The 21,437-nt window shown below is 47.1% G+C and overlaps 1 protein-coding gene across 2 annotated transcripts in view; it reads left to right on the top strand.

Moving 5' to 3' along the window:
- The window catches only part of IKZF4 (IKAROS family zinc finger 4), a 331,612-nt gene that overhangs the window by 46,121 nt on the left and 264,054 nt on the right, over positions 1 to 21,437 (top strand). For both annotated transcript variants that reach the window (XM_069653774.1, XM_069653775.1), the window contains exon 3: positions 4,726 to 4,830. In XM_069653774.1, coding sequence (XP_069509875.1) covers positions 4,726 to 4,830 — 105 coding nt within the window. The remainder of the gene's footprint in view (positions 1 to 4,725; positions 4,831 to 21,437) is intronic.

Raw genomic sequence — 21,437 nt, 5'->3', positions numbered from 1 at the left:
TTTTTTCTTTTACAATAATATGCCATCAAAATATCACTAGTGCTTCAGCAATGACTCCAATAATCTTAAATCGGAGAAAAACATTCTACATATCCCATCCAGCAATTGGATTCCAAAAACGTAATAAATGCACTGTTCTTTGTGCGTCCATGTCCAACAAGTACACGTCTTTCATTGAGACTGATTCAAATAATTTCAGTAAACGTGTTGGCTCCATTACGGGGGTCTATGTTCGCAGCTTTTAAAGCATAGCCAGATGAGGAACTACGTGTAACCATAGTATACATCCCTAAAATGAGGCTGCCCAGATCAAACACTCATGGTCTGATCTACAAGATTAGACATGTTAACACAAAGTAATGCCCAAAATGTCTTCAGCGAGGGGCACAGAAAAACATCTGAATTAAGTGCGCAGAGACACACAAAATGGAAATCTTACAAACCTTCTCTGGGTACCATCGGCTCAGCTTCTGAGGCGTAGGAAAATATAAAAATTACATGTTTAGTAATCATAGCACTTTAACATGCACTAAGGCTTGCCTCCATATGTACCTCCTATAACACACCCAAGGAACACATGTCCAGATTTGATGGCTGAAGGATCATTTTTTCAACCCACCTCTTTAATTGACCTGTCTATAATAAAGGTATATTGCCTCGTCTGCATTTTTTTGCAAAAATGTTAAAAAGTGGAGGCTCTATTTTCCATCGAATGGGTGGAAAGATAATCCCACAACTGTAAATATTTTAATGCATCTGTATCAGGGAAGTTGTTCAAAAGAGCATGCTTGATTTCCGTCAAACAGCTGCCCCAAAAATCCACTGCCCCAATGTTTCTCATACTCAATGGGGCCATCCGGGAAGATGCGCAGAAGAAATTTTGAAGTAATGGGAATCAGCACTTGAAGCAGAGTCTGGATGTGAACAGACGTCGCATCAAGAACTCGGCACCAGTTCTTGAATTATCACCAGTGAGTTTGATGATCCAGCAGGCAGTTTAGAAGTTGAGTCTCTTGGAGGATAGAACAACTGTTAAGGCACTCCAAAGGAGGGAGAATCCTGTGAATCCAATACCCAAGGAAGAGGAAAATGGAGCAGAGCTGGAGAAAAGTATCGCGAAGGAAGAAAGATTCAGGAGTGGGAAACAGCCGCTGAGGAAGCAGTAAGAATCTAGACTGATGGAAAAAGAGATGCATAGGGGAATTCAAAATAGAAGCAGGAGCCAGATGAGAGGTCTAAAATAGAACTTGAAGCAAGCCACAGAGGTTAATCCGCACCGTTACTAAGGGAGTTGAGACGTAACTCTCTGGCGTTCCGTTCCCGACTTGTACCTGGTGCAAACCGTGACAGGTGCCATCTTGGTTGAAAACTAAACCGCTACAGAGAGGGCGTGATGGTGCAACACGCCGTGGGAAGCACCAGCGTCGCCATAGCGACCAATGCCGCGATCTGACAGTACCTTCTTTGCACATTGAACATCCACCCATGTGCCCCTATATGCATGTAGTTCACATATAGCTGAACTGAGGGAGTCTACCTGTCCATTAATTAAACCCTTGATCCTATTCAACTGCACATCCAATTTCTATAGAGCGTTAGGGAGACCCTCCAGTCTTCATTCCATTCCCTAAGAGTTATTTAATATAAGTTGGTGGTGCTTTCTGGTCCCACACGCTACCTGAAATTGTTATTTAATTGCTTAATGTTTGGGAGAATGCTCATTTCTGTGCTAATTCCCTTCAACCTTAGAGACCCCCAGCTCTTTTGCTGGACTTTAGGACTTTTTAAATTTAATCCTAGAGTGAATGAGACCTTTTTCTCACTCATGTGTTTTGACCTGATTTGGATTGTGTTTCCACTGTTTTTTAGAGTCTGACAAACTCCATAGGCATCTACTTTTTGTATGGTGACACACAGCACCTTCAGTGGAGTGTCACATAGAAATTTGTTAGATTTCTCTTAAGCGTTAAATACTTTTCTTGTGTGAACTACTGTTCCCAAGAATAGTAAAGTGAAATTGACTTTACTTACCTTTTTTCTTTTTGTAGGTCTAGCACACCCCATCCTATGTGGAGTGCTGAGGGGTTACCTAGTAGCCCCTTATCCTGAATTCTTATGTAACATTGTTTTATGTTACCGTCACTACTTTAAATGGCTGGTGGCAGTGGTTCAATTTTCCTGCCATTGTGCTTTTCTATCGCAAGCTGAACCCTCAGCTGCAGTACAGCACCTATGGTTTGAGCCCTTTGTTCGTTTCGCCTTTGGCGGGCTTAAGCCCTGAAGCCCGCCTCTGACTCCATTGTCTGGAAAGGCAGGATGTCAAGGAGGTTCCCGAAACTCCCCTGTCCTTTGTCTCTAAGAGTGCCTGAATGCAACCAGTCCTGATTGGCTGGCTGCTGTATGATGGACAGCCTAGGCGGTGCATGAATGTGAGAAACCTGCATAAGAGGCTAGGGTTTTGGCACTAGAGGCAGTCGACCACTGGGAGAAATACCCGACCAAGAAACCGTGAACAAAGCTTGCTGCATCCCCCTGGACCTTTTGAATTGCCCTGTGAAGCCCTGCTGCTGTGCTGAAACTCCTTTTTCAGTTTGCCAGAGAAGCTCCAGCCGGGATGAATTCTTCCCTTGGGTTAGTGGGACCAACTAACCCCGAGACTAACTCCACTGGACCATCTTCCCTGACTGGCTGTACTACTTCGCTGCTGCAAGAACCGAGTGCCAGGGGTCGAGAAATCTGTAGTCGAGTGCAATGTCTGAAATCCGACCAGAAGCTCCAAGAGTCTCCTAAGGACTCTCCAGAATCAGGACGACCAGAGCTTCAGTCCCCTCACCAGAGTGCAGGACCCAAAGAGTGAAGGAAGCCCAATCGGTCTCTGAAATCCACAACGGTGCTGTTTACTAAGCACTCAAACCGCAAAGTGCTTCAGTCCCCTCACCAGAGTGCAGGACCCAAAGAGTGAAGGAAGCCCAATCGGTCTCTGAAATCCACAACGGTGCTGTTTACTAAGCACTCAAACCGCAAAGTGCCGCTGAACTGAAAAGAGCCTGTAGCTGCAGACGACCTCCCAACTACCGCTGCTGGAGCCCTCCAGACATTCTCCCTCTTGCTCCCACGACTGAGGCTCAGGAAAACTTGAGTATGCACCGCTATAACGGGACAGAATCCAGCTGGACCACTCTTCTTCAAACCAGAGATACTGTTTAGGCGTGGGGTACCTCCTGGTCTTTTTATCTGTGCTCTTCTCAGTTGGGAATTGCATTAGCTTACTTTGAGAGTTGATTCCAACTCTCCTTTCACAGGCTTAACAGCTTGTGACCCTACAAGTGATTTTCTACAAACTCTCTAACTTTGTGCAAGACATTGATTCGAAGAAGTGCCTCCGCTCCATAGACTGTTTCAAATTGATTTTGGCTGTCCTGGCTCCCTGTAGACTCTTCTAGCCCATTGATATTGTTTGTCGCTCATAGGTGGTAACTATTTTTAGACTGTTACTGCTGGGAAAGGCTTGTCTAGATTTCATATGAAGATTTAAGTGTCCTCGCATATACTGAGAACCTGTTTAACCTTTTTTCCCTTCCTAAACCCTTTCATTTCTGCAACCTCAGAATCTGCAAAGTAACTAGTATGCTATTACTGTCCTTGTGTATGAAGTCACCTCAGGGTGTAGGAATTGTGCAAGAAGCATATCCAAAGATTATCTACTAACTTGTTCTGATTCTGAAAAAGTAGGTTTATATTGTTACATAAATTGCCTTTTTAATTAATGCTTATTTAAAACTTGATGTTAAATAACTATAACTGAAACCTTAAGTGTTAATTGGTTACTTGTATTGACTAATTTCATTGCTACAGCTCACATTTACCCCTCTAGAGATGGGCCTGACTGCTCGGTCATACGACCAACTTGTGTAGTACAGACCTATACCAAAAGGTGGGTTACCTAATACCAAGCAGCTAAGCGTTGTGTAGTCTTACAGTGTGACTGCACCAATTCTTGCCTAACACCTAGCTTGCCCTGTCTTAAAAAAGAATGGAAGTGCCAGAAAAACTATAGACATGTATACAGTATGGTTCCCTTTTTGCAAATGTACCTGTCCAAACATAGTAATTGGCAGAGTGGACCACAGTCTGTAGAAAGCCTTGGTCTCCTGAAGAACTGTTCGGAAACTGATGCATAGACTTACCCAGTTCTTTACAGTTTTACACCAGGGTGTATGCAACCTATCAATTCTGCCTCCCATACAATCCAGAACCTTCATCATTGGACTAGTCTTCTCTTCATTGAAGGGACACCCTGACCGACCCTAATTGAATGTTTTAAAATAAAGGGCGGTACAATACTACCTTCCTCTTCTCCCCTGCCCTTTTGAAAAAAGAGCTGGAGTATCCATGGGCTGTTGTGTATTTTTTGGTAAAGCCCCCAGTCCTGTCAACCTGATTGTCTGTGTCCCATGCCCCTGGTGCTAATATGCTCTAATTACCTAGTTCCCCATGTGTGTGCATGCATGCATATGAGCGTACCTGTGAGTGTGCCAGAAGTGCAAGAGTTAATTCAAATTGACTGTAGGGTATGTATCCCCTGTGCCTTTTTTGGAAGGAGTGGCCTCTCGGTTGTAGCATCTAGGTTTGTCTCCCGGCGTTTCTAGCTTGTGCGGCACTGTTAAGGTCCTGAAATGATCCAATAGAATAAAGTTGTTTTGTTTTTTCTTATCACCTCAAAAGGAAGTGGGGACTCGTCTATGGAGAAGGATTTCTCTGGAGCAATCATAGGACCCTCTGTGAGCACACCCGACAGCCTGCACTCTTCCCCAAGCCGCTCTCTTAGTGGTGAGTAAGATCAGCTGTGGGCGGATGAGTGAATTTTGGCCATGGGTGAGGTTAATAGGATATTTTATTGGACGTTTATTTGAAGCAAATATGTTATGTCTCACTAGCTGATGGTTGGAAATTACTTCCTACTGTGACAAAAATCAGAGCGATATGTTCACAGCTCTGTCTGCCTGAGGGCCTTCATTCTATTTCTACAACTATTCGCATTCATCATCCATGCTACTACCTCCTATAATGAGGGTGATTCAAATCTACTGATGCAGAAGTCCTTTTGTTTCTCAGATTGTGAATTAACAAAGCAGGTTTTTTTACATGTCAGTTTTCCCATCTTCCGAAATCAGATGTTCTGCAAAGGGTATTAATTATGCTGCGTGGTACAATTTTTCTAGCCTTAACCAGATTTACCTTATTTTTTTTTTGTGGCCTTATGAAAAATGTATATTTGAATCGATTGTGTCCTCCCACGTATTCCTCATTTTTGATATCTTCCAACCAGCGTCGGCTGCTTCAGAAACCTTTTTTTATCAGCATGGGACGCCATGCATCGACTCGTGCCCCTTGACGGCCTCCGTCCGCTCTGGAGCATTACCTCATCTGTGTATATATATAGCACGCACTGCGCCCGTTACTTCAGTTCCCTTTTTCCGCTGCACAGTTCACTTCGGATTGGTTCTTTGACTTTGTGTTAACGGTTATTTTTTACGAAATGTCGACTCCTAAGACTGGCATTAGAGATGTGTTGACTGTTGGTCGAAGATGTCCATTACAGATCCGCACTGTATCAGTCTCTAGTGCCTGGGAATCAAGCACAAAATAGAAGTCTGCGGTTCCTGTTAGTCCATGAAGGGAAAAGCACTGAAGGAGAGGAAGGGCAAACTTGCTGTGGGTTGGCTTCATTCCAAGACCCCATCGACAACTCCTTCTGATGAAGAGATCTAGGGGTGAGTCCCCACCTTGGAAGCGCGTAAAGAAGCGCTCACGGCCTTGGAGTAGATCGCATCACTCTTCGTCTTCCTCCAGAAGAATGCCAAAAAGAGGCATCATAGATCGAGCTCCTCGTCCTCCAGCTCCTCACCCAGGCTCAAGGTCGTTTGTCCAGGTAAGTCCGCTTCTAAAGCAGTGGGAGGATTTTTGTAATGTTGAAAATATTTGAAAAGGTGGCTTCTCCCGCCCCTTCGAGAGAGTCAAAGAAGAGCACAGACCCTGTCAAGCCTCGTAAGGCTTATAAGGTGTTTAAAAAGGTTTCCGCTCTGTCCCAAAACCATTGACCCCCCCTCAAAGATTAAAAACCTTGAGAGAAGGAGAGGCCTAGCCTTTATCCTTAGATTACCTCGACGAGTCTCTGGTGATTCAGCTGACGGTGTTAGCCCGGGCGATGGCAGCTAGCACTGTTTCACGCAGGTTCACTTGGCTGCGTAAGTCTGGATTTGCACCTGACGTTCCGGTGGGATTGTTAAACATGCCCTTCAATGGCTCCCACTTGTTTGGTAGCAAAGCTGATTAGAGCTTAGAAAAGTGTTATGTCTTGGTTCTCCTTTGTCATTGTGCTGTGTGATTGCATGTGGAATGTTTGTGAGTGTTCCCTGGGTGTGAGTTGATATGTCTTCTCTTATACTTAACTAATAACTTGCCTATTATGTAACCTTGTCAACTTGGACTTCAGTAAAGGAGTTTCACTTACCTACCTGGTCTCTCAGTCTTCTTCACCAAAGAACACATTTGTACAATGCCGACAATCTAGCTTGAAGGGAAGAGCCAGGAACCTGTAGCAGCTGGTCAAGGGGGAGCAGCACTTGGAGAAGAAAAGGAAGCGTGAAGACTAGGAGAGGAGACACCCCATTAAGGTGAGCAGACCCCTGACCCGGTACTTGGCAGTACTTTGAGCAGTGGAAGTAAAGAGTGACTGATTAGCTCACGCAGAGGGGCAGCTGGGGCTGTGATCGTGTATGCAAGGGGCTGGCAGTGTGGAAAAGGACTCTGTGGTAGCGGTTGGGACAGTCCTGTGTTGGGAGGGCATCCAGACGCAGCTTTAATAGCATGGTAGAGACACAGCAAGTGGCGGCTTTGACAGCCTGGGAGAGATGGATTTACAGGGCGCAAGTCAATGAAGTTTATCTGCAGGCTCCGATACCCTAGAGTGGCTTCTATGGCCTGGCAACAATCTGACTGCTTAAATTAGTTTGGATTGGTAGCACAAGTGAGCTGCAATGAGTCTGGATAGTGGCACAAGTGAGGGGCGCTTACTGGGATCTTGGCCCTTCAGCTGGCAGTGTACAGCGCAGGAACAAAGAGCACACGCCAGTACGCTGGTAAGCAGACACCCTTCTGCAAGGCTTGGAGAGGTTGAAGAGTTCGGGGCCATTGGGACCAGTGTCGGAGCTCCGCGCTCCTGGAAGATGCGAAGATATTGACATGGTGGTACGTTCTCGTGCAGCGGTCGTTACGACGTGTCAGCCATTTGGAAGATGGATCGGAGCTATTCTCCTCCTTCATTATTTTTTTGCTTCTTCCATTATGGTGTGTCGGCGGTTCGCATCAGGGCTAAGCAGGCCTGCGGACTGGTGTTGCAGCATCATCAAAGGGAAATGGCATCTCAAACGAACGTGACGCGTAATGGGACAGTGTGTAATGCTGCATGTCAAACGCTGGCAGTGGCAACATTTGGCTAGCTCTTTGAGCGGGACGGTTTGGAGGCACAATGGATCGTTCTGTGGCATTTTGATTTTGGTCGACTACGGGTATTCGGCATCAGCAGCCATTACATCTTGAGTTTAGAGATTCTGACACTTCATGGATTGTAGTTGCAGGGCATGTCAAAGGAAAATGCCATCTGTGTGGGGCGTGTAGCATGTGGGAAATCTCATTCTACATTTATGCTAGTTGTGATGCGAGGTCTGGTAGGTTTTCTGGATATTTTGTTGCTAAGGTTGATGGTGTGTTGAATGATGTTTTGAAGTGAACTGATGCTCTCTGTTTTAGTTATGTATCCTGGGGAGTGACGCAATGAAGTAATTTAGTGACTACAGTCATGAAATGTTTTCGCCACAGGAACAAGGACTACCACCAATGTACGGTCAGGGAATGGATTATGAGTTAAGATGATTTATGTAAATTGTGCGAGGAGAACATGTGTTTTTAATACTGAAGCTTTGGATTAGTGAACCATGGTTTTAGTTTGGGCGACAACTGTGAACATGTTGTGCAAGATGCACCTGAGAATGGTTGTGCTGTGTACCAATGTTGTGCAAGATGCGCCTGAGAGTGATTGTGCTGTGTACCAGCTGTCTCCGGCTGTGGGACACTGTTTTGAGTTGGTAGTGGTGTTGGACACTGCATTGTTGTAAGTTGTAGTTGTGTTGGACCCCCCAATGTTCTGAGTTAGCAGCAGTGTTGGGCATCCCTATGTTGTTGAACTTGTACTGTTATGGTACAGGTCATCCTGGAGGGAGATGGGGGAAGTGTCCTCTTTTGCATTTGGTAAATTGGGGTTGGACACCCGGTACCCTTGCAGGGGTGCTCCTACCCACCCGACGTGTTTCATTGGTGGATACCCGGTACCCAGCTGTTGTGGAGTTTGGTCACATTGTATTTGCTTTTGGCAGTGTGGATTGAGCGGGGTGTGCTGGCTTCACAGTGCACTGTGGTTGTTAGTGGTATGATGAGAGATGGTTGTGGTATGAGTAGGATGGATTTCGTGGTGTGCTTGAGCTGTTGGTGCTGGCTCCCTTGGTTAGTGTTCCGCTGTTTGTGCCCACAAGCACAGGTTGTAAGTGTTTTGCTGGTTGGCCTGTTAATGTTGCAGGACGTTAAGGGGATGAGGTCTGGTGGGTGCGTTGCTCCTTGTTCTTAGGAATGGAGTGGGAGATTGGTGGGAGTTCTTGCTTCTAGCTTGGATCGGATCCGAGTGTTGGTTGGAGGTTTCAGACTTTTGGTCGCTTTAACAGATGGGTCTCTGTGTGCTCAGTTAGTTACCTTTTTTCCTTTCTGTCTTTGGGAGGGAGAAGTGTTATGTCTTTGTTCTTTTGCCTGGTGCTGTGTGAATGCAAACCTTTGGAATGCCTGTGGAATGTTCTTGTGTGGGAGAGCCTCTGTGTGTTCCCTGGGTGTGAGTTGGTGAGCAGAGTGCTTGTGAGAGAGGGCGCCGGTGGATGTTTCCTATGTCTTCCCTTATACTTACCTATTATGTAATCTTGTCAACTTGGACTTCAATAAATGTGTTACACCTCCCTACCTGGTGTCTCAGAGTCTTCTTCACCAAAGAGCACAGCTTTACAAAAAGCTCCAATGGTCAAAGGCAGATGCAAAGTCGATTGGTACGGCAATTCGCCAGCTGCAGCAGTCCCACTCCTTAATCTTGGAGGGGGCTGGTCCTTTCGATATTACTCATCATTCGGAAGGACGAGAGCACTCGGGGGGCCAGAAAAGATTTGCTCACGGTGGACGAGATGGAAAAAGACTCACAGCTGCAGCCTACTTGCCATCACCTGCCGCCACAACACCACCAAAACCTCTGAGGCCTTTGTCCACAGGACTGTAGTGGGGGGCAGACTTAGTCCGCATTTGGGAGAATGGCAGGGCATTACTTCCGATGCTTGGACTTTGCAGAATGTAGCCCAAAGTTACTGCCTCCCTTTCTTGAGAAGGGCTCACGATTGCACACCAGAGAGCTACTCCCTCAAGGTTCCGGATCCGCTCCTTCTGAGATTGCAATCCTGCTGGAGAAAGGTGCCATAGAGCAAGTATCTTTGGCAGAGAGGAACAAGGGGGGAATTCCCCTTATTTCTTTTCATCTCAAAGGATGACGGAAGCTTGAGACCCATCTTGGATTTAAGATGTTTGAACAAATCCCCTAGGAAGGACAAGTTCAAGATGGTACCTCTTTCTAAAATCCTCCAGACCTCCAGCTTCAGGATTGCAGGGTTCGAAATTGAGGGGAGCTGGGAGCTATTTAGCGCCTGCTTTTAACATTGTAGAGCCTGGTCGGCTTGAAACCAACAGCTACCAGGACCTACTTTTGGCTCCTACGGCCAAATGGTGCCTTCCAAGCATGCAAATGTGACCTTATGAGTATTTGAGAATGTTGATTAAATAATTAGAACCCATCTAATATGCATTTAAATACAAGGGTTCATACAAAATGGACAAAGTTAGAGGAGCGTCTATGGTAGCTCCTGCCTACTGGGTGACGCCTCACAGCCAGGAGCTGGTTTTAGGGCCTGCTCATTGAATCTCAATTTTGAACCCTGGGATTGAATGGCATCATTGGCTCTTCAGGATGCTTAGTTTCATGTGCCTATCCATCACAAGCACCGGAAGTACCTGAGGTTCGCGGTTGGCAGTTCTCATTTTCAGTTTCGGGTTCTGCCATTCCGGCTCACCACCGCCCAGAGGGTTTTCAACAAGTTTATGGCAGTAGTGCTAGCAAGTCTAAGGATGGGAGGGATTCACATCTACCCCTACCTGGATGATTGGCTGTTCAGGGCCCGTTCTCCCAAACAGGTCCTGGAACATCTCGGCTTCACCTGCCACTCTCTCCACAAGCTGGGCTTCTCCCTCAATTTCAAGAAGTCCCACATGGTACCTTCTCAAAAGCTTCAATTCATTGGAGCTGTCCAGGATTCTTCCTTGTGGAAAACCTTGCCACCCGAGTTGAGAGCTCATCACATTCGGCAGATAGTCATGAAGTTTGGAAGTCCCTAACGTCTACCGGCCTTTGTTTTTTCTGAGGTTGCTAGGTCTTATGGCATCCTGCATTTTTCTGGTCCCAGAGGGCCGACTTAGGTATCTTTTAATGGGCCCTCAGATCCCAGTGGTAGCAATTCTCCAGCAGAATGATGGATCTACTTCAGGCTCCAATCAAGGTCGCGCAGGATCTCCTGTGGTGGGCCTGCTAGGAGAATGTGTTGAAGGAGGAACCTTTTTGGCAGCGTTGGCCGGAGATTACAGTAGTTGTGGACGCCTCCTTCACAGGTTGGGTAGCTCACACCAGCGATCTGACGATCAGCGGTCGTTGGTCTCCATCGAAGTCCAAACTACACATCAACCTTTTAGAGCTGAGGGCAATCAGATTAGCGCTGTTGGCTTTTCTGTATGGAGATTGTCCTGATATTGACAGACAACACAGTGGCTATGTATTACCTCAGCAAGATAGGTGGTGTAGGATCACTACCACTGTGCGGAGAAGCAATGCAGCTCTGGATTTGGGCACTTCAAAAAGGAATCTCCCTATCAGCAGTTCACCTAGCGAGAGAGGAGAATACGCTGGCGAACAATCTGAGCAGGCAGAGCACGGTCTCCCATGTGTGGGAGCTAGCTCAGGAAGTCCTTCGAGAGCTCTTCACCATTTGGGAACCCCTCAAGTTGATCGGTTTGTGTCCAGCATCAACAGGACGTGCAATATTTTCTGCTCCTGGGAATTTCCTCCGAGAGGAGCTCTGGTAGACATATTTGTAGTGGAATGAGTTTTTCCAAACCTGTATGCGTTTCCTCCAGTACCTGTCCTTCCTCATGTCATCAGGAGGTTGAGTAAGTTCCGGAAAACCATGATCCTGGTTGCTCTGGATTTAAACAGGAGGAAGTGGTACCCGGACATGTACATCTGCCCTTCAGTTTCTCTTCCCCAAAGAGGACCAGCTCTTGCAAGAGAAGGGGTACATTCTTCACCCAGAAATTAGGACCCTAAACCTTCATGCCTGGTTTGTGAGTGGTTGAGATACAAGAATTGGGACATCCCGGAAGACGTAATGGAGGTGTTGCTTTCGGCCAGAAGACCATCAACAGTGTTTCAGTACTGCTGCCATTGGAATACCATTTGCAGCTGGTGCAGAGATAAGAATATAGACCCTTTCACCTGCAACACACTTCATTGGGCCCATCGGGGGCTACAGGTTGCGACTGCAAAAAGCTATCTGGCAGCACCATCCAGAGCAAGGATTGTGGTCCAATTTCTGAAGGAACTAACTGTTTTCCCTCCTGTTAGTTCATTGTTCCCAGCTGGGATCTGAACCTGGTCTTAAAATTCCTCATGTGTGCTCCGTTTGAGCCCCTTCATTCATGTCCTCTAAGGATGCTGACCCTTAAAACTGTCTTCTTAACGTCCATTACTTCGGCTCGTAGAGTCAGTGAATTACATATCGTGTAAGCCTCCATGGACCACCTTTTCCAAAGAGAAGGCTGTGTTGAGGGTTCAGCCTTCCGTTCTTCCACAGGTAGTTTCAGAATTTCATCTAGCACAAAAATTTTGCTTCCTGCCTCCAAGGAAGAGGAGAGAGTTAATTGTCTTGATCCTAAGAGCACCTTGAGCTTTTACATCTCTATAATGGCAAAGCTTAGGCATGACGGCACACTTTTTGTCTTGTATGCTGTTCACAAGCTATGTTTAGCTGTAATCAAGCAGACCTTTTCCTGATGGATTATCCTTTGCATATCAGAATGCTACAACCTAGCGGATAGAGATGTGCCGGTTAGATTACGGGCGCACTTGACTAGAGGAGTGGCTCCTTCAATGGTTTTGCACAGAGGGGTTCCAATGCAGGACACTTGTAATGCTGCAACCTGGTCCTCCATCCATATGTTGGCAAAACATTATTGCCTGGACTCTGCATCAGGGTCAGGAGGAGAGGTATGGAAGGCTGTTTTACACAGCATTAATAAAGGATAAATTCCCTATTCCCACCTTCAGTAACATTCTGCTTTGGGAGACTATCAAAGATTAGGAATACGAGAGGACATAATCCATTCGAAGAACAAATTACTTAACACTGGTAATGTTCTTTAGACTGGATGTGACATCTATGTGAGGGAAAAGTTTCAGAAGCAGCTGATGCTGGATGGAAGATATCAAAGATGAGGAATATGTGGCAGGAACATCCAGTCGACAGAACATTACCATGGGTAAGTAATTTGTTCTTCTGTTAACTGTGTAGGACCTTTTTTCATTAGTGGCTATTCTATACGTAATACAGTGCTGTGTTAAAATGTGCTGCTTCAGTAACATTGATCATAATAACAAATACTGTTAATGACACCATGTATAAGGAATTCTCTGTGCTAAACCGATTATATTTTGATATTATAGACTTGGATCACATCATTGGGTCCTTTAATGCTTACTTTTTTATAATACAATTTTTTTATTTATTATTTTCGAATACAACCATATAACTGAGAACAAAACAACTTCCCCCCCTCCCCCTCCCCCCGGAAGATCTTCTTTGGTGTCTCACAGTATGGGAATGTTTTATGAACTGAAAATATCTGTGATTCTGATTTTATGGGGGCACCATTGTTCCATATAGTCTGAATGCAAATAGTCCAGGACTGTTCTCCATTCCTTTGTAAAGGATCCGCCTCAGCCCTGAATGGTACGCGTTAGGTTTTCCATTGTCGTCTGTGACCATACCTTCTGAAGCCAGGCGTACACTAGTGGTGGGTCTTGTTTTTTTCCCATTTTGGACTTTTACTGCCCATGCCGCTATAACTAATCCCATGAAGCTCCTCCAGTGTGATTTCGTGATTCGCCTTAGCTTTCATTCCGCATAGCCGCATAGCCACACCTTCTCCCCCAACTGTTCAGCATCTGGAAACATTGTTCCCATCTCAGTCTTTACCTCGGACCAAAAACCCTTGATCCCCGGGCAGTCCGACCAGATGTGTTTCCACGTACCCACTTCTGCGCAGCCTCTCCAGCACAGATTGGACGTTTGAGGGTACATTGCATGCAATCTCTCTGGTGTGTAGTGCCATTGGATTACTATCTTTACCCACATCTCCCTCAATTGAACTGATCGGGTCATTTTTGGGATGCTGTTCCACAAATACGCTACTGTTTTGGGATATCCTCCCCCAGTTTCCCCCCCCCCATTTGATCATATAGGCCCACTTGACTTCTTCTTCATGGGAGTATACAGTGACGAGACTAGCCTCCTGGACCCGGATTTGGTTTATTTTTCAAATGGAGGGAAGTCCCTTGTTGCTGCTTGTTTGTCTTCGGGTGTCGCCAGTGCTTGAGCTGGTCATACTTAAACCTGTCCACTTCTGTTCGATTTAGTAAGGATTTACACTCCTCGAACAATCTTATTTCTGTGCCCTGGAACATTTCCCCAATTTTTGTACACTCAGCTGTTTCCCATTTCTCTAAGGCCCCTCGTTCCATTCCCGGCAGGAGTTGGGGGTTCCGACAGATGGGTGTGAAGGGAGCTTCCACTGTTGTCATGATACCTCTTCGCGTTTGTTCGTCCCAGGACTCCAGAGTGGTCATGATGACCCCACATGCAAAGGTTTGGGTGTCTATGCTGTTTTGCTTTCCAGAACAGTTCTGCCAATGGGGTTCTGGCAACCGCCCTATCTTGTGTCACCCATACTGTCTGTTGGTCTTCCCCCAGCCATTCCTTTAATACCCTTAATTGCGCTGCTTGGAAATATTTTTGAAAGTGAGGGAGGAACAACCCCTACCCCTCCCCCCTACCCATGTAGGTGCTGTGAGAACCGCTCTGGCAACCCTCTGGGGTTTCCTATTCCAAATATAGGAAGAGATTGCCTTTGATAGTGCTTTTGAAGAATGATATGGGAACCATAATTAGGAGAGCCTGAAAAAAGTATAACAGCCTGGGGAGAATGTTCATCTTTACCGACTGTATTCTGCCCCACCATTAGACCATTAGGGGGGCTCCAGCGCTTCAGATCCCTCCTTATATGTTCTAGGAGTGGGGGATAGTTTCCTTCATATAGTAGCTCAACCCTGTGTGTCAGTGTTATTCCTAGATACTTGAACGCTTTTTCAACAATTTTGAGGTCTAATGCCGCTGCCTCCCTTTCTAACTCCCTTCTCTCGCCTGTCAGGATTAGTATCTCTGATTTTTTTCCTATTGAATTTAAGGCCAGAGATTGCCCTGAATGTCTCTAATTCTCTTATTGTTGCGGCAAGTGTCCTACCCGGGTCTGCTAGGGCTATCAACATATCGTCCGCATATATAATCACTTTGTGTTGTCTCCCTGCCATCTCTATCCCCTTTCATGAGGAAGGATTCTCTAATTCTAATTAACAATGGTCTAGAAATATGGCATATAAGAGGGGGGATAGCGGGCATCCCTGTTTTGTGCCCCTAGATATCTCTACCCTATCGGAGACTTCCCCGTTTACGGCTATCCTAATTGATGGATTTTTGTAGTTGGCTCTTATCATATCTATGTACTGCTCCCCAAATCCCATGCACTTTAATGTTTTAAAAAGTAGTGACCACTCCACCCGGTCGAAATGCTTTTTCAGCGTCTAATGAGAGTAGTACTGCCGGAGTGTGCGTGATGCCCGTCTTCTCCACAAGGTGTATAAGTCTTCTAAGGTTGTCATGCGTTTGTCGACCTGGTATAAAGCCTGATTGGTCTGTGTTTATCAAGTTGGTCAAAAGTGGGGACAATCTAGCTGCCAGGATTTTGGTGTAGATCTTAAGAGTCCAAATTAATCAGATATGGGGCGGTAGAAGCCGGGATGGGAGGGATCTTTTCCTGCTTTATGGAAGACTAGAACCTTTGCTTCATTCATTGTCGGGGTTACGTTTCTGCATTCTTTGAGGGTGTTCAGGAGTCTGGTTAGGAATGGGATTATAATGTCCGCATATTTTTTATAAAATGGGGCTGTAAAGCTATCTGGTGCCTTGTTGTTTGGGAGGTCTGCGATTACCTTTTTCACGTCTTGTTCCCTAATCGGGCTCTCTAGTGCAATTCTATCTTCTGTTATTTGTGGGATGGCGAGGGCTTGTAAGTATGCGTCTTGTGCGCTGTAAACCGGATATTCCGTTGTATACAGCGCTTGATAGAACTCCCTGAAGGCCTCACCCATGTCTTGGGTGTGCGTTAAAATCTCTGTGTTTCGGATATTCTTAATCGTCATTGCCTTTTGTTTCTCGCAGAGTTGTCTTGCCAAGTATCTATCTGCCTTGTTGGCCATGATGTAGTACCGTTGCTTGAGATATAAGAGTGCTTTCTCTGCTTTTTTAGTGCATAGCATTTCCAATTGACCTTGTGTATGTCTCCGAGCTTTCTGCATGCTACGGGTGGGATTAGTCAAAAGTTTCTCTTGTGTGTCCGCAACTTTCCTTTCCAGCTCTCTTTCCAATCTCTGCCTCTGATTGTCCCTGGATGCTTTAAGTACCCGCGTATTACCGCTTTGAATGCCTCCCAGACCGTTCCCAGTGGGACATCGCCCGTGTCATTTTGAGCAAAGTATTCTATAACCATGTCCCTTATCGACTCCCCCACTATCGGGTCCTGAAGAAGGTCCTGCGGAAGCCTCCAGCGCCAAAGCATCCCCACCCCCTTTCCCAGGGGTATTCAACTCCATCCATAGCGAAGCATGGTCTGACAGTGAGATTGAAGCAATTTCCATTCCCTGTATCTTACCAATCAGTCCCACCGATGCCCAGAAGTTGTCAATTCTTTGACAGTGTTGTATACATGCGAGAAATAAGTGTACCCCCTCTGTTCGCCCTTGAGTTCCCTCCATACATCGCACAGAGCTATATGGTCCATCTTTTGCCTGAGGTGCTTGGAGGGCGCCCCCTGGCCCTGGGAACCTCCCATACTCCTATCTGTTCGTGGGTGCCATGCCAGATTTAGGTCTACCCCCAGTATCACCTCTCCCTTTGCAAAATCTTCTAGCTTCCCCAAGGTGTCCCGTAGGAAGCCATCTTGCCCCGACTTGGGAGCATAAATTGATGCCAGGGTGAGGCAGTATCCGTCTTTCATGGTGTTAGCAAATGCAAACCTCCCATTCCTATCTGTTAGCTTGTCTATTAGCCTGAAGTCCCCTCCACCTTTTACCGCTATCACCCCTCCTGCTCTTTTATCTGGTGCATTAGACTGAGCCCATATCTTATACCCTCTGAGGTACACTTTGTTTGTCCTGGGCGCTTATGTGGGTTTCTTGCAAAAGTAGAATGTTCGCCTTATCCCTCCTAAGCATGCTCTCCAGCTTTTTCCTCTTCACTGGAGTTAAGGCCCCTTAGGTTATATGTTAGAATTCAGAGTTTCCCCATGGTGTCTTAGCCCGTGGCCAACGTTGCTGCTTTCCTTTCCGTCTTCCGGGCCTCACCCCCCCACCCCCCCAAATCCCTTTAACTCCCACCCCAACTCTAAACTTTCAACCAGAATTTGTCCCGAGTAGGGCCCGGGTTCCTAAGGATGCTAGGGCGTTACGCCTATCGCTCCCTGCCCCCCATAAACTCGGGATGAACTTCGCCGGGGTTCCTATACCCCGCATCTTCCTCTGTCCTTACTAGGATCCGCTGTGTCACTGATTCTCTGGATGTCTACCAGTGTTCCTCTCTTTTTCCTTCCGGTGTTAGTCCTGCCACCAGCGGATTGGTCAAGTCTAGCATTTCCCTTTTACTCATCTGGGGTCGTTCTGCGGCTCTTTTCCAGTTTGCTTCTTCTTTTGCCAAACTGTTTCCCATCCACTCTGTCCTCTCTTGTGGTCTCCTCTTGCTTTATTACCCCTTTCGTCCACCTCCTCTGCTTGTATCTCCATAATGTGGAGCCCTTCATTCCATGTGGTCCCTCTTCGTTGTTTGCCTTCCCATGTGAACAGCAACCCAAAAGGAAACGTCTATTTGTACCGTATTTGCCTCGCTACTAATTCCCTAACTAGTGGGGCCATCGCTCTTCTTTTTTGCAGTCACCTGGGCCAGATCTTGGTACAGCTGGATATCCGTCCCATTCATTCTTATGTGGACCATCCCCCTCGCCCTCTTCAAGATTAGTTCTTTTTGGGGGTATGAGGAGGGGGCAACCAGCACATCTCGTGGTCTCTCCCCTGGCGCACCGGTTCGCTATGGGCCCACCCTGTGCACCCTGTCGACACCAATAGAATCCGTCTCTTGTGCTTCTAGAATGTCTCTGAACACCTCCTGTAATGCCATTTTGAGGTCTTTATACCGACTCTGCCATATTTTTGATGCAGATATTGGATCGTCGTGAGCGGTTTTCGAGGTCCTTACATTGTATCTCTAGGTTGTGGGTTAGCCTCACCAAATGTTCCTGCGTTTCGCTATTGTGCTGTGCTTCTTCTGTGTTCTGGAGCCACATCTAACTTAGATCCTGAACAGTTGACATGAACCTCTCTTGAAGCTCCATGAACCATGCATGCATGTCATCCCTTGAGGGCGGTTGTTGATGAGGGATGGGAGGATTGCAGGGGGGTCTTCCTGTGCTCTTCCTCTGGTTTGTATTGGGGTATCGGTTGACCACAATTGTAGTAGGTTGGCGTCCTGTTTGGAGGTTTGGGAGTTTGTTAGGAACGAGGTCCCCTTACCCTTCGACATGACCTCCCTTGGGATATTGCCGTTGCCGAATGGGGCGCCGTAGGGTGTCGTCGCGCCTCTGCCCTCCGTTTGTTGTCCTCCACTTGATATTGTGGGGGAAGCTTTGAGATGGGGGCGGAGGCTTTGTTAAAATTGCCCTTGGTAGCAGAGAAACTGCTTTCTCTTGTCTCCTGCAGCCGTGGGTGGGAGACCGTGTTTCTTTACCCCCCCCCGGCCTGTGTTTGAGGGGCGGGTAACCTAACAGCGAGTCCCCCAACGGCCCAGCCCCCGTGGTGTGACCTGGTTTGGTTGAAGATGGGGAGGGGGCGTGGGCAGTCCAGCCGAGCGTGTTCTGATGGTGGGGGAGTTTTGGTGCGCAGGGGCAGTCCCCTTGCCTTTGTAGCGGTTGATTGGGGGGGGGGGAGCCCTCACCTTCCACTCCGCCTGTCGTGTGGTCTCGTCCTCCTCCCAGACTAGGCCCCTGTCTGCTGCTCTCCCTCGAATTGGGCCTCCTGTGCCCTCTCCTGTCACGGCGTCTTCTCTCCTTTCCCCGCCGCGTGATGGTGCTGGTTCCTCGGGGGTTGCCTCAGACGCCGGTGCCTTCTCCTTGGAGTGGAGTGTCCTCTTTGCCTGCCTCTTGCGGTATCTGCCTCGGTGTTTCCCGGTGCCTGCGTCCCTGCTACTGCTTGTCTCCCTCCGCGTCTCCTGAGCTTTATTGCCGGCGGGATCCCTCGGATTTCCTCATTGGGGGAGAGGCAGTCTGCGCTGCTCCGCTCTACTGTCCGTTTTACACTGCGTCTGCAGGGTCTGAAACCTCTCGCCACATACTCCTGGGGTGGCGAGGGTAATGTGGCGTATTATCTTTTTAAATCTTGGTCATCCAGGCTTCATTTGAGGTGCTTCGTTGTAGCGGCCTGCCAGGAGAGACGCACGCCCCACTGCCCCGGCGGCCATCTTGGATCTCCTTTAATGCTTACTTTAAAACAGTCTGCCATCTAATTCGATTTCATTACAATTTGATGGACTCGGGACGTCTTTGTTTGATTTGCTTTCTCAGTAGTTCCACCAATTGGGTCAAAATCGTTCAAAATGTTGGATTGTAGGAAGCACCCTGGGCATTTAATGATCTATCTGCATATATTTGTGTGTGTGAGTGTGAGATATTTATATATATATATATATATATATATATATATATATATATATATACGCGCTTGTGGAATCTGCTTAGATCACATGCTATGCATAGGTATGCAACATCTAGCGGGAGCTTCAGAGTATGTTATTTTCGAACTCGAAAAGGGATGTTGACAGGGCGTGCCCGTAATACTATCCGTAGTGACGTCTACTGTACCCATGGTGCTTCACGCGTCGAGGTCCCGAAGATTGTTTTTTCCGCCATCGTGATCGGACGCTGAAAGCGGAGTTCCTTCTGGCATATTGCCATTTTATTAACAAAAATTAGAGCAAGTTACTCTTACTGTCTTTTGTTAGCCATTACCCTACAAAATCTTCGGCGCTGGCTTCGAGGACTACCTTCGTCTACTTCACAAATTGCCTCAACAAACTTTTCCAGACACCCTTGGAAGGCTGCTTCGGGCTTCGGCCCTCACAGTAGAGAAAACTGGAGAGGTGGTTACATTTTAGTTCCCTAAGAGAATGCATTTTTCCCCTTCTTCCCACTTGACTCGCCAGATTTGTCCTTGCAATCAAAAATGTCCCTGGAGAACTTGCACCGGGTGTGTAACCTTTGTCTTCCAAGGGACCAGAATGAGGGCCACTGCAAATCTTGGAAGCTCTTCAAGGCTAAGACCTTAAAGGACCGAAAGACGTAGCTCTGGGCCCACCAAGCCATTGCCTACTACCACCGTAGCTTCCCGGTACTTGCCGCAAGGTTGTGGAACTCGCTATGTAACCCACTCAAATCAGAATCTTCTTTCCACGCCCTCCGAAGCAAAGTAAAAACTTGGCTTGTAGATCAGGACCAGTAGAGCCAACCAGAGAGACCGTGAGCTCTAACTTACGCTGTCACCATGATGTATGCTCTGCTTGAGGGTGGACACATTTTGTAGATGGCTTTTGTTGTATCTATTGTTTGTAAATGTATTATTGACTGTAAATTGTTGTAACTCTAAAGAAATGCACCCAGATGACTCTGGGCTAGGCACGCTATATATATATAAATAAAATACAAATACCACACCATGCAGGCCGGAGCTATCATGGATGTTGAGGGTGCCTCCCGTGACGGCAGCATCGGCGGCTTCACTGATGACAAAGTCGACCGGGATCCGTCAGATACCCGCGTTCAAGCCGCCAACCTCATCAGGCAGGCCAGCAGCTCTTTTACAGGGAGGACACCCGGCGGCACTAGCACAGACAAACATACCTACACTAAACACACAACCCACGGCCACAAGTCTACTTCAACGCCGACCATAAGGCCATACACGGCGTCAAGGGGAGGTCCAGTTTCCTGTCCTCTGGGCAATCGCGCTCACCTCACGACAGGCCCCGAAAAATCAAATGAAAATTCTGGTTCTGATGCTGTGTCCAAATCTACCAAATCCATGCACGCCGACGACCGATAACCGACAGTCGAAAGACACGTCGAAGGCCCCTATGAAATCCCCTAAGACCTCGAAAATGTCTGAACTTATTAAAAAAAACATGTTCCAGACACCCTACTTAAAGGTCAGACTTAGAAACACCATAGGTCCAAGGACCACATGTCTAAGAAAAAGGGGACTATGACCTAGGGGGAGTAAAGCATTTCAGGAACCATGAAGCACAAGAAACAGCCTGCACCTAAGCCAGGTTCCTCTCCTCCACCACCTGCTGTCCCAAGTTCTTCCCAGTGGCCTGCTGAAGAAATAGTCATGAGATGCATGTCCTCATTGGCCAACTTCTTCGTCAGCCACCCAGAGGTTTTAGAGAACCTCCAGAGCATGCCACCAGCTAGTGGGGCTGCACTCACCCAACCCCCCGCCACGAGGGCTTGTACAGACACCTAACAGGCAGCCACCCCTCTGCAGGACCTTGGGCCTTATGACTCCACCCAGAGCTTCCAGGACACATACACGGACACTGAGGACCGAGGGTACATGGGAGAGTTTTATGACGACGATGAAGACGTTTACGTCATGCAGTCGCCGGATCATACAGACCCACCAGTGGCCGACTCACCGGTTGACAACCAAATCCAGTATAATGATATGCTCTTAAAGGCAGCGGAACATTTTCAAATCGAAACACAGGAGACCCAAATGGACAAAGACTTTGTCGAAAACATCTTGTGAGACAAGAAAT

The sequence above is a fragment of the Ambystoma mexicanum genome, chromosome 3q (assembly GCF_040938575.1).
Source record: "Ambystoma mexicanum isolate Mex_15411 chromosome 3q, UKY_AmexF1_1, whole genome shotgun sequence".
NCBI lineage: Eukaryota > Metazoa > Chordata > Amphibia > Caudata > Ambystomatidae > Ambystoma > Ambystoma mexicanum.
This window is presented reverse-complemented; position numbering and strand designations above follow the sequence as displayed.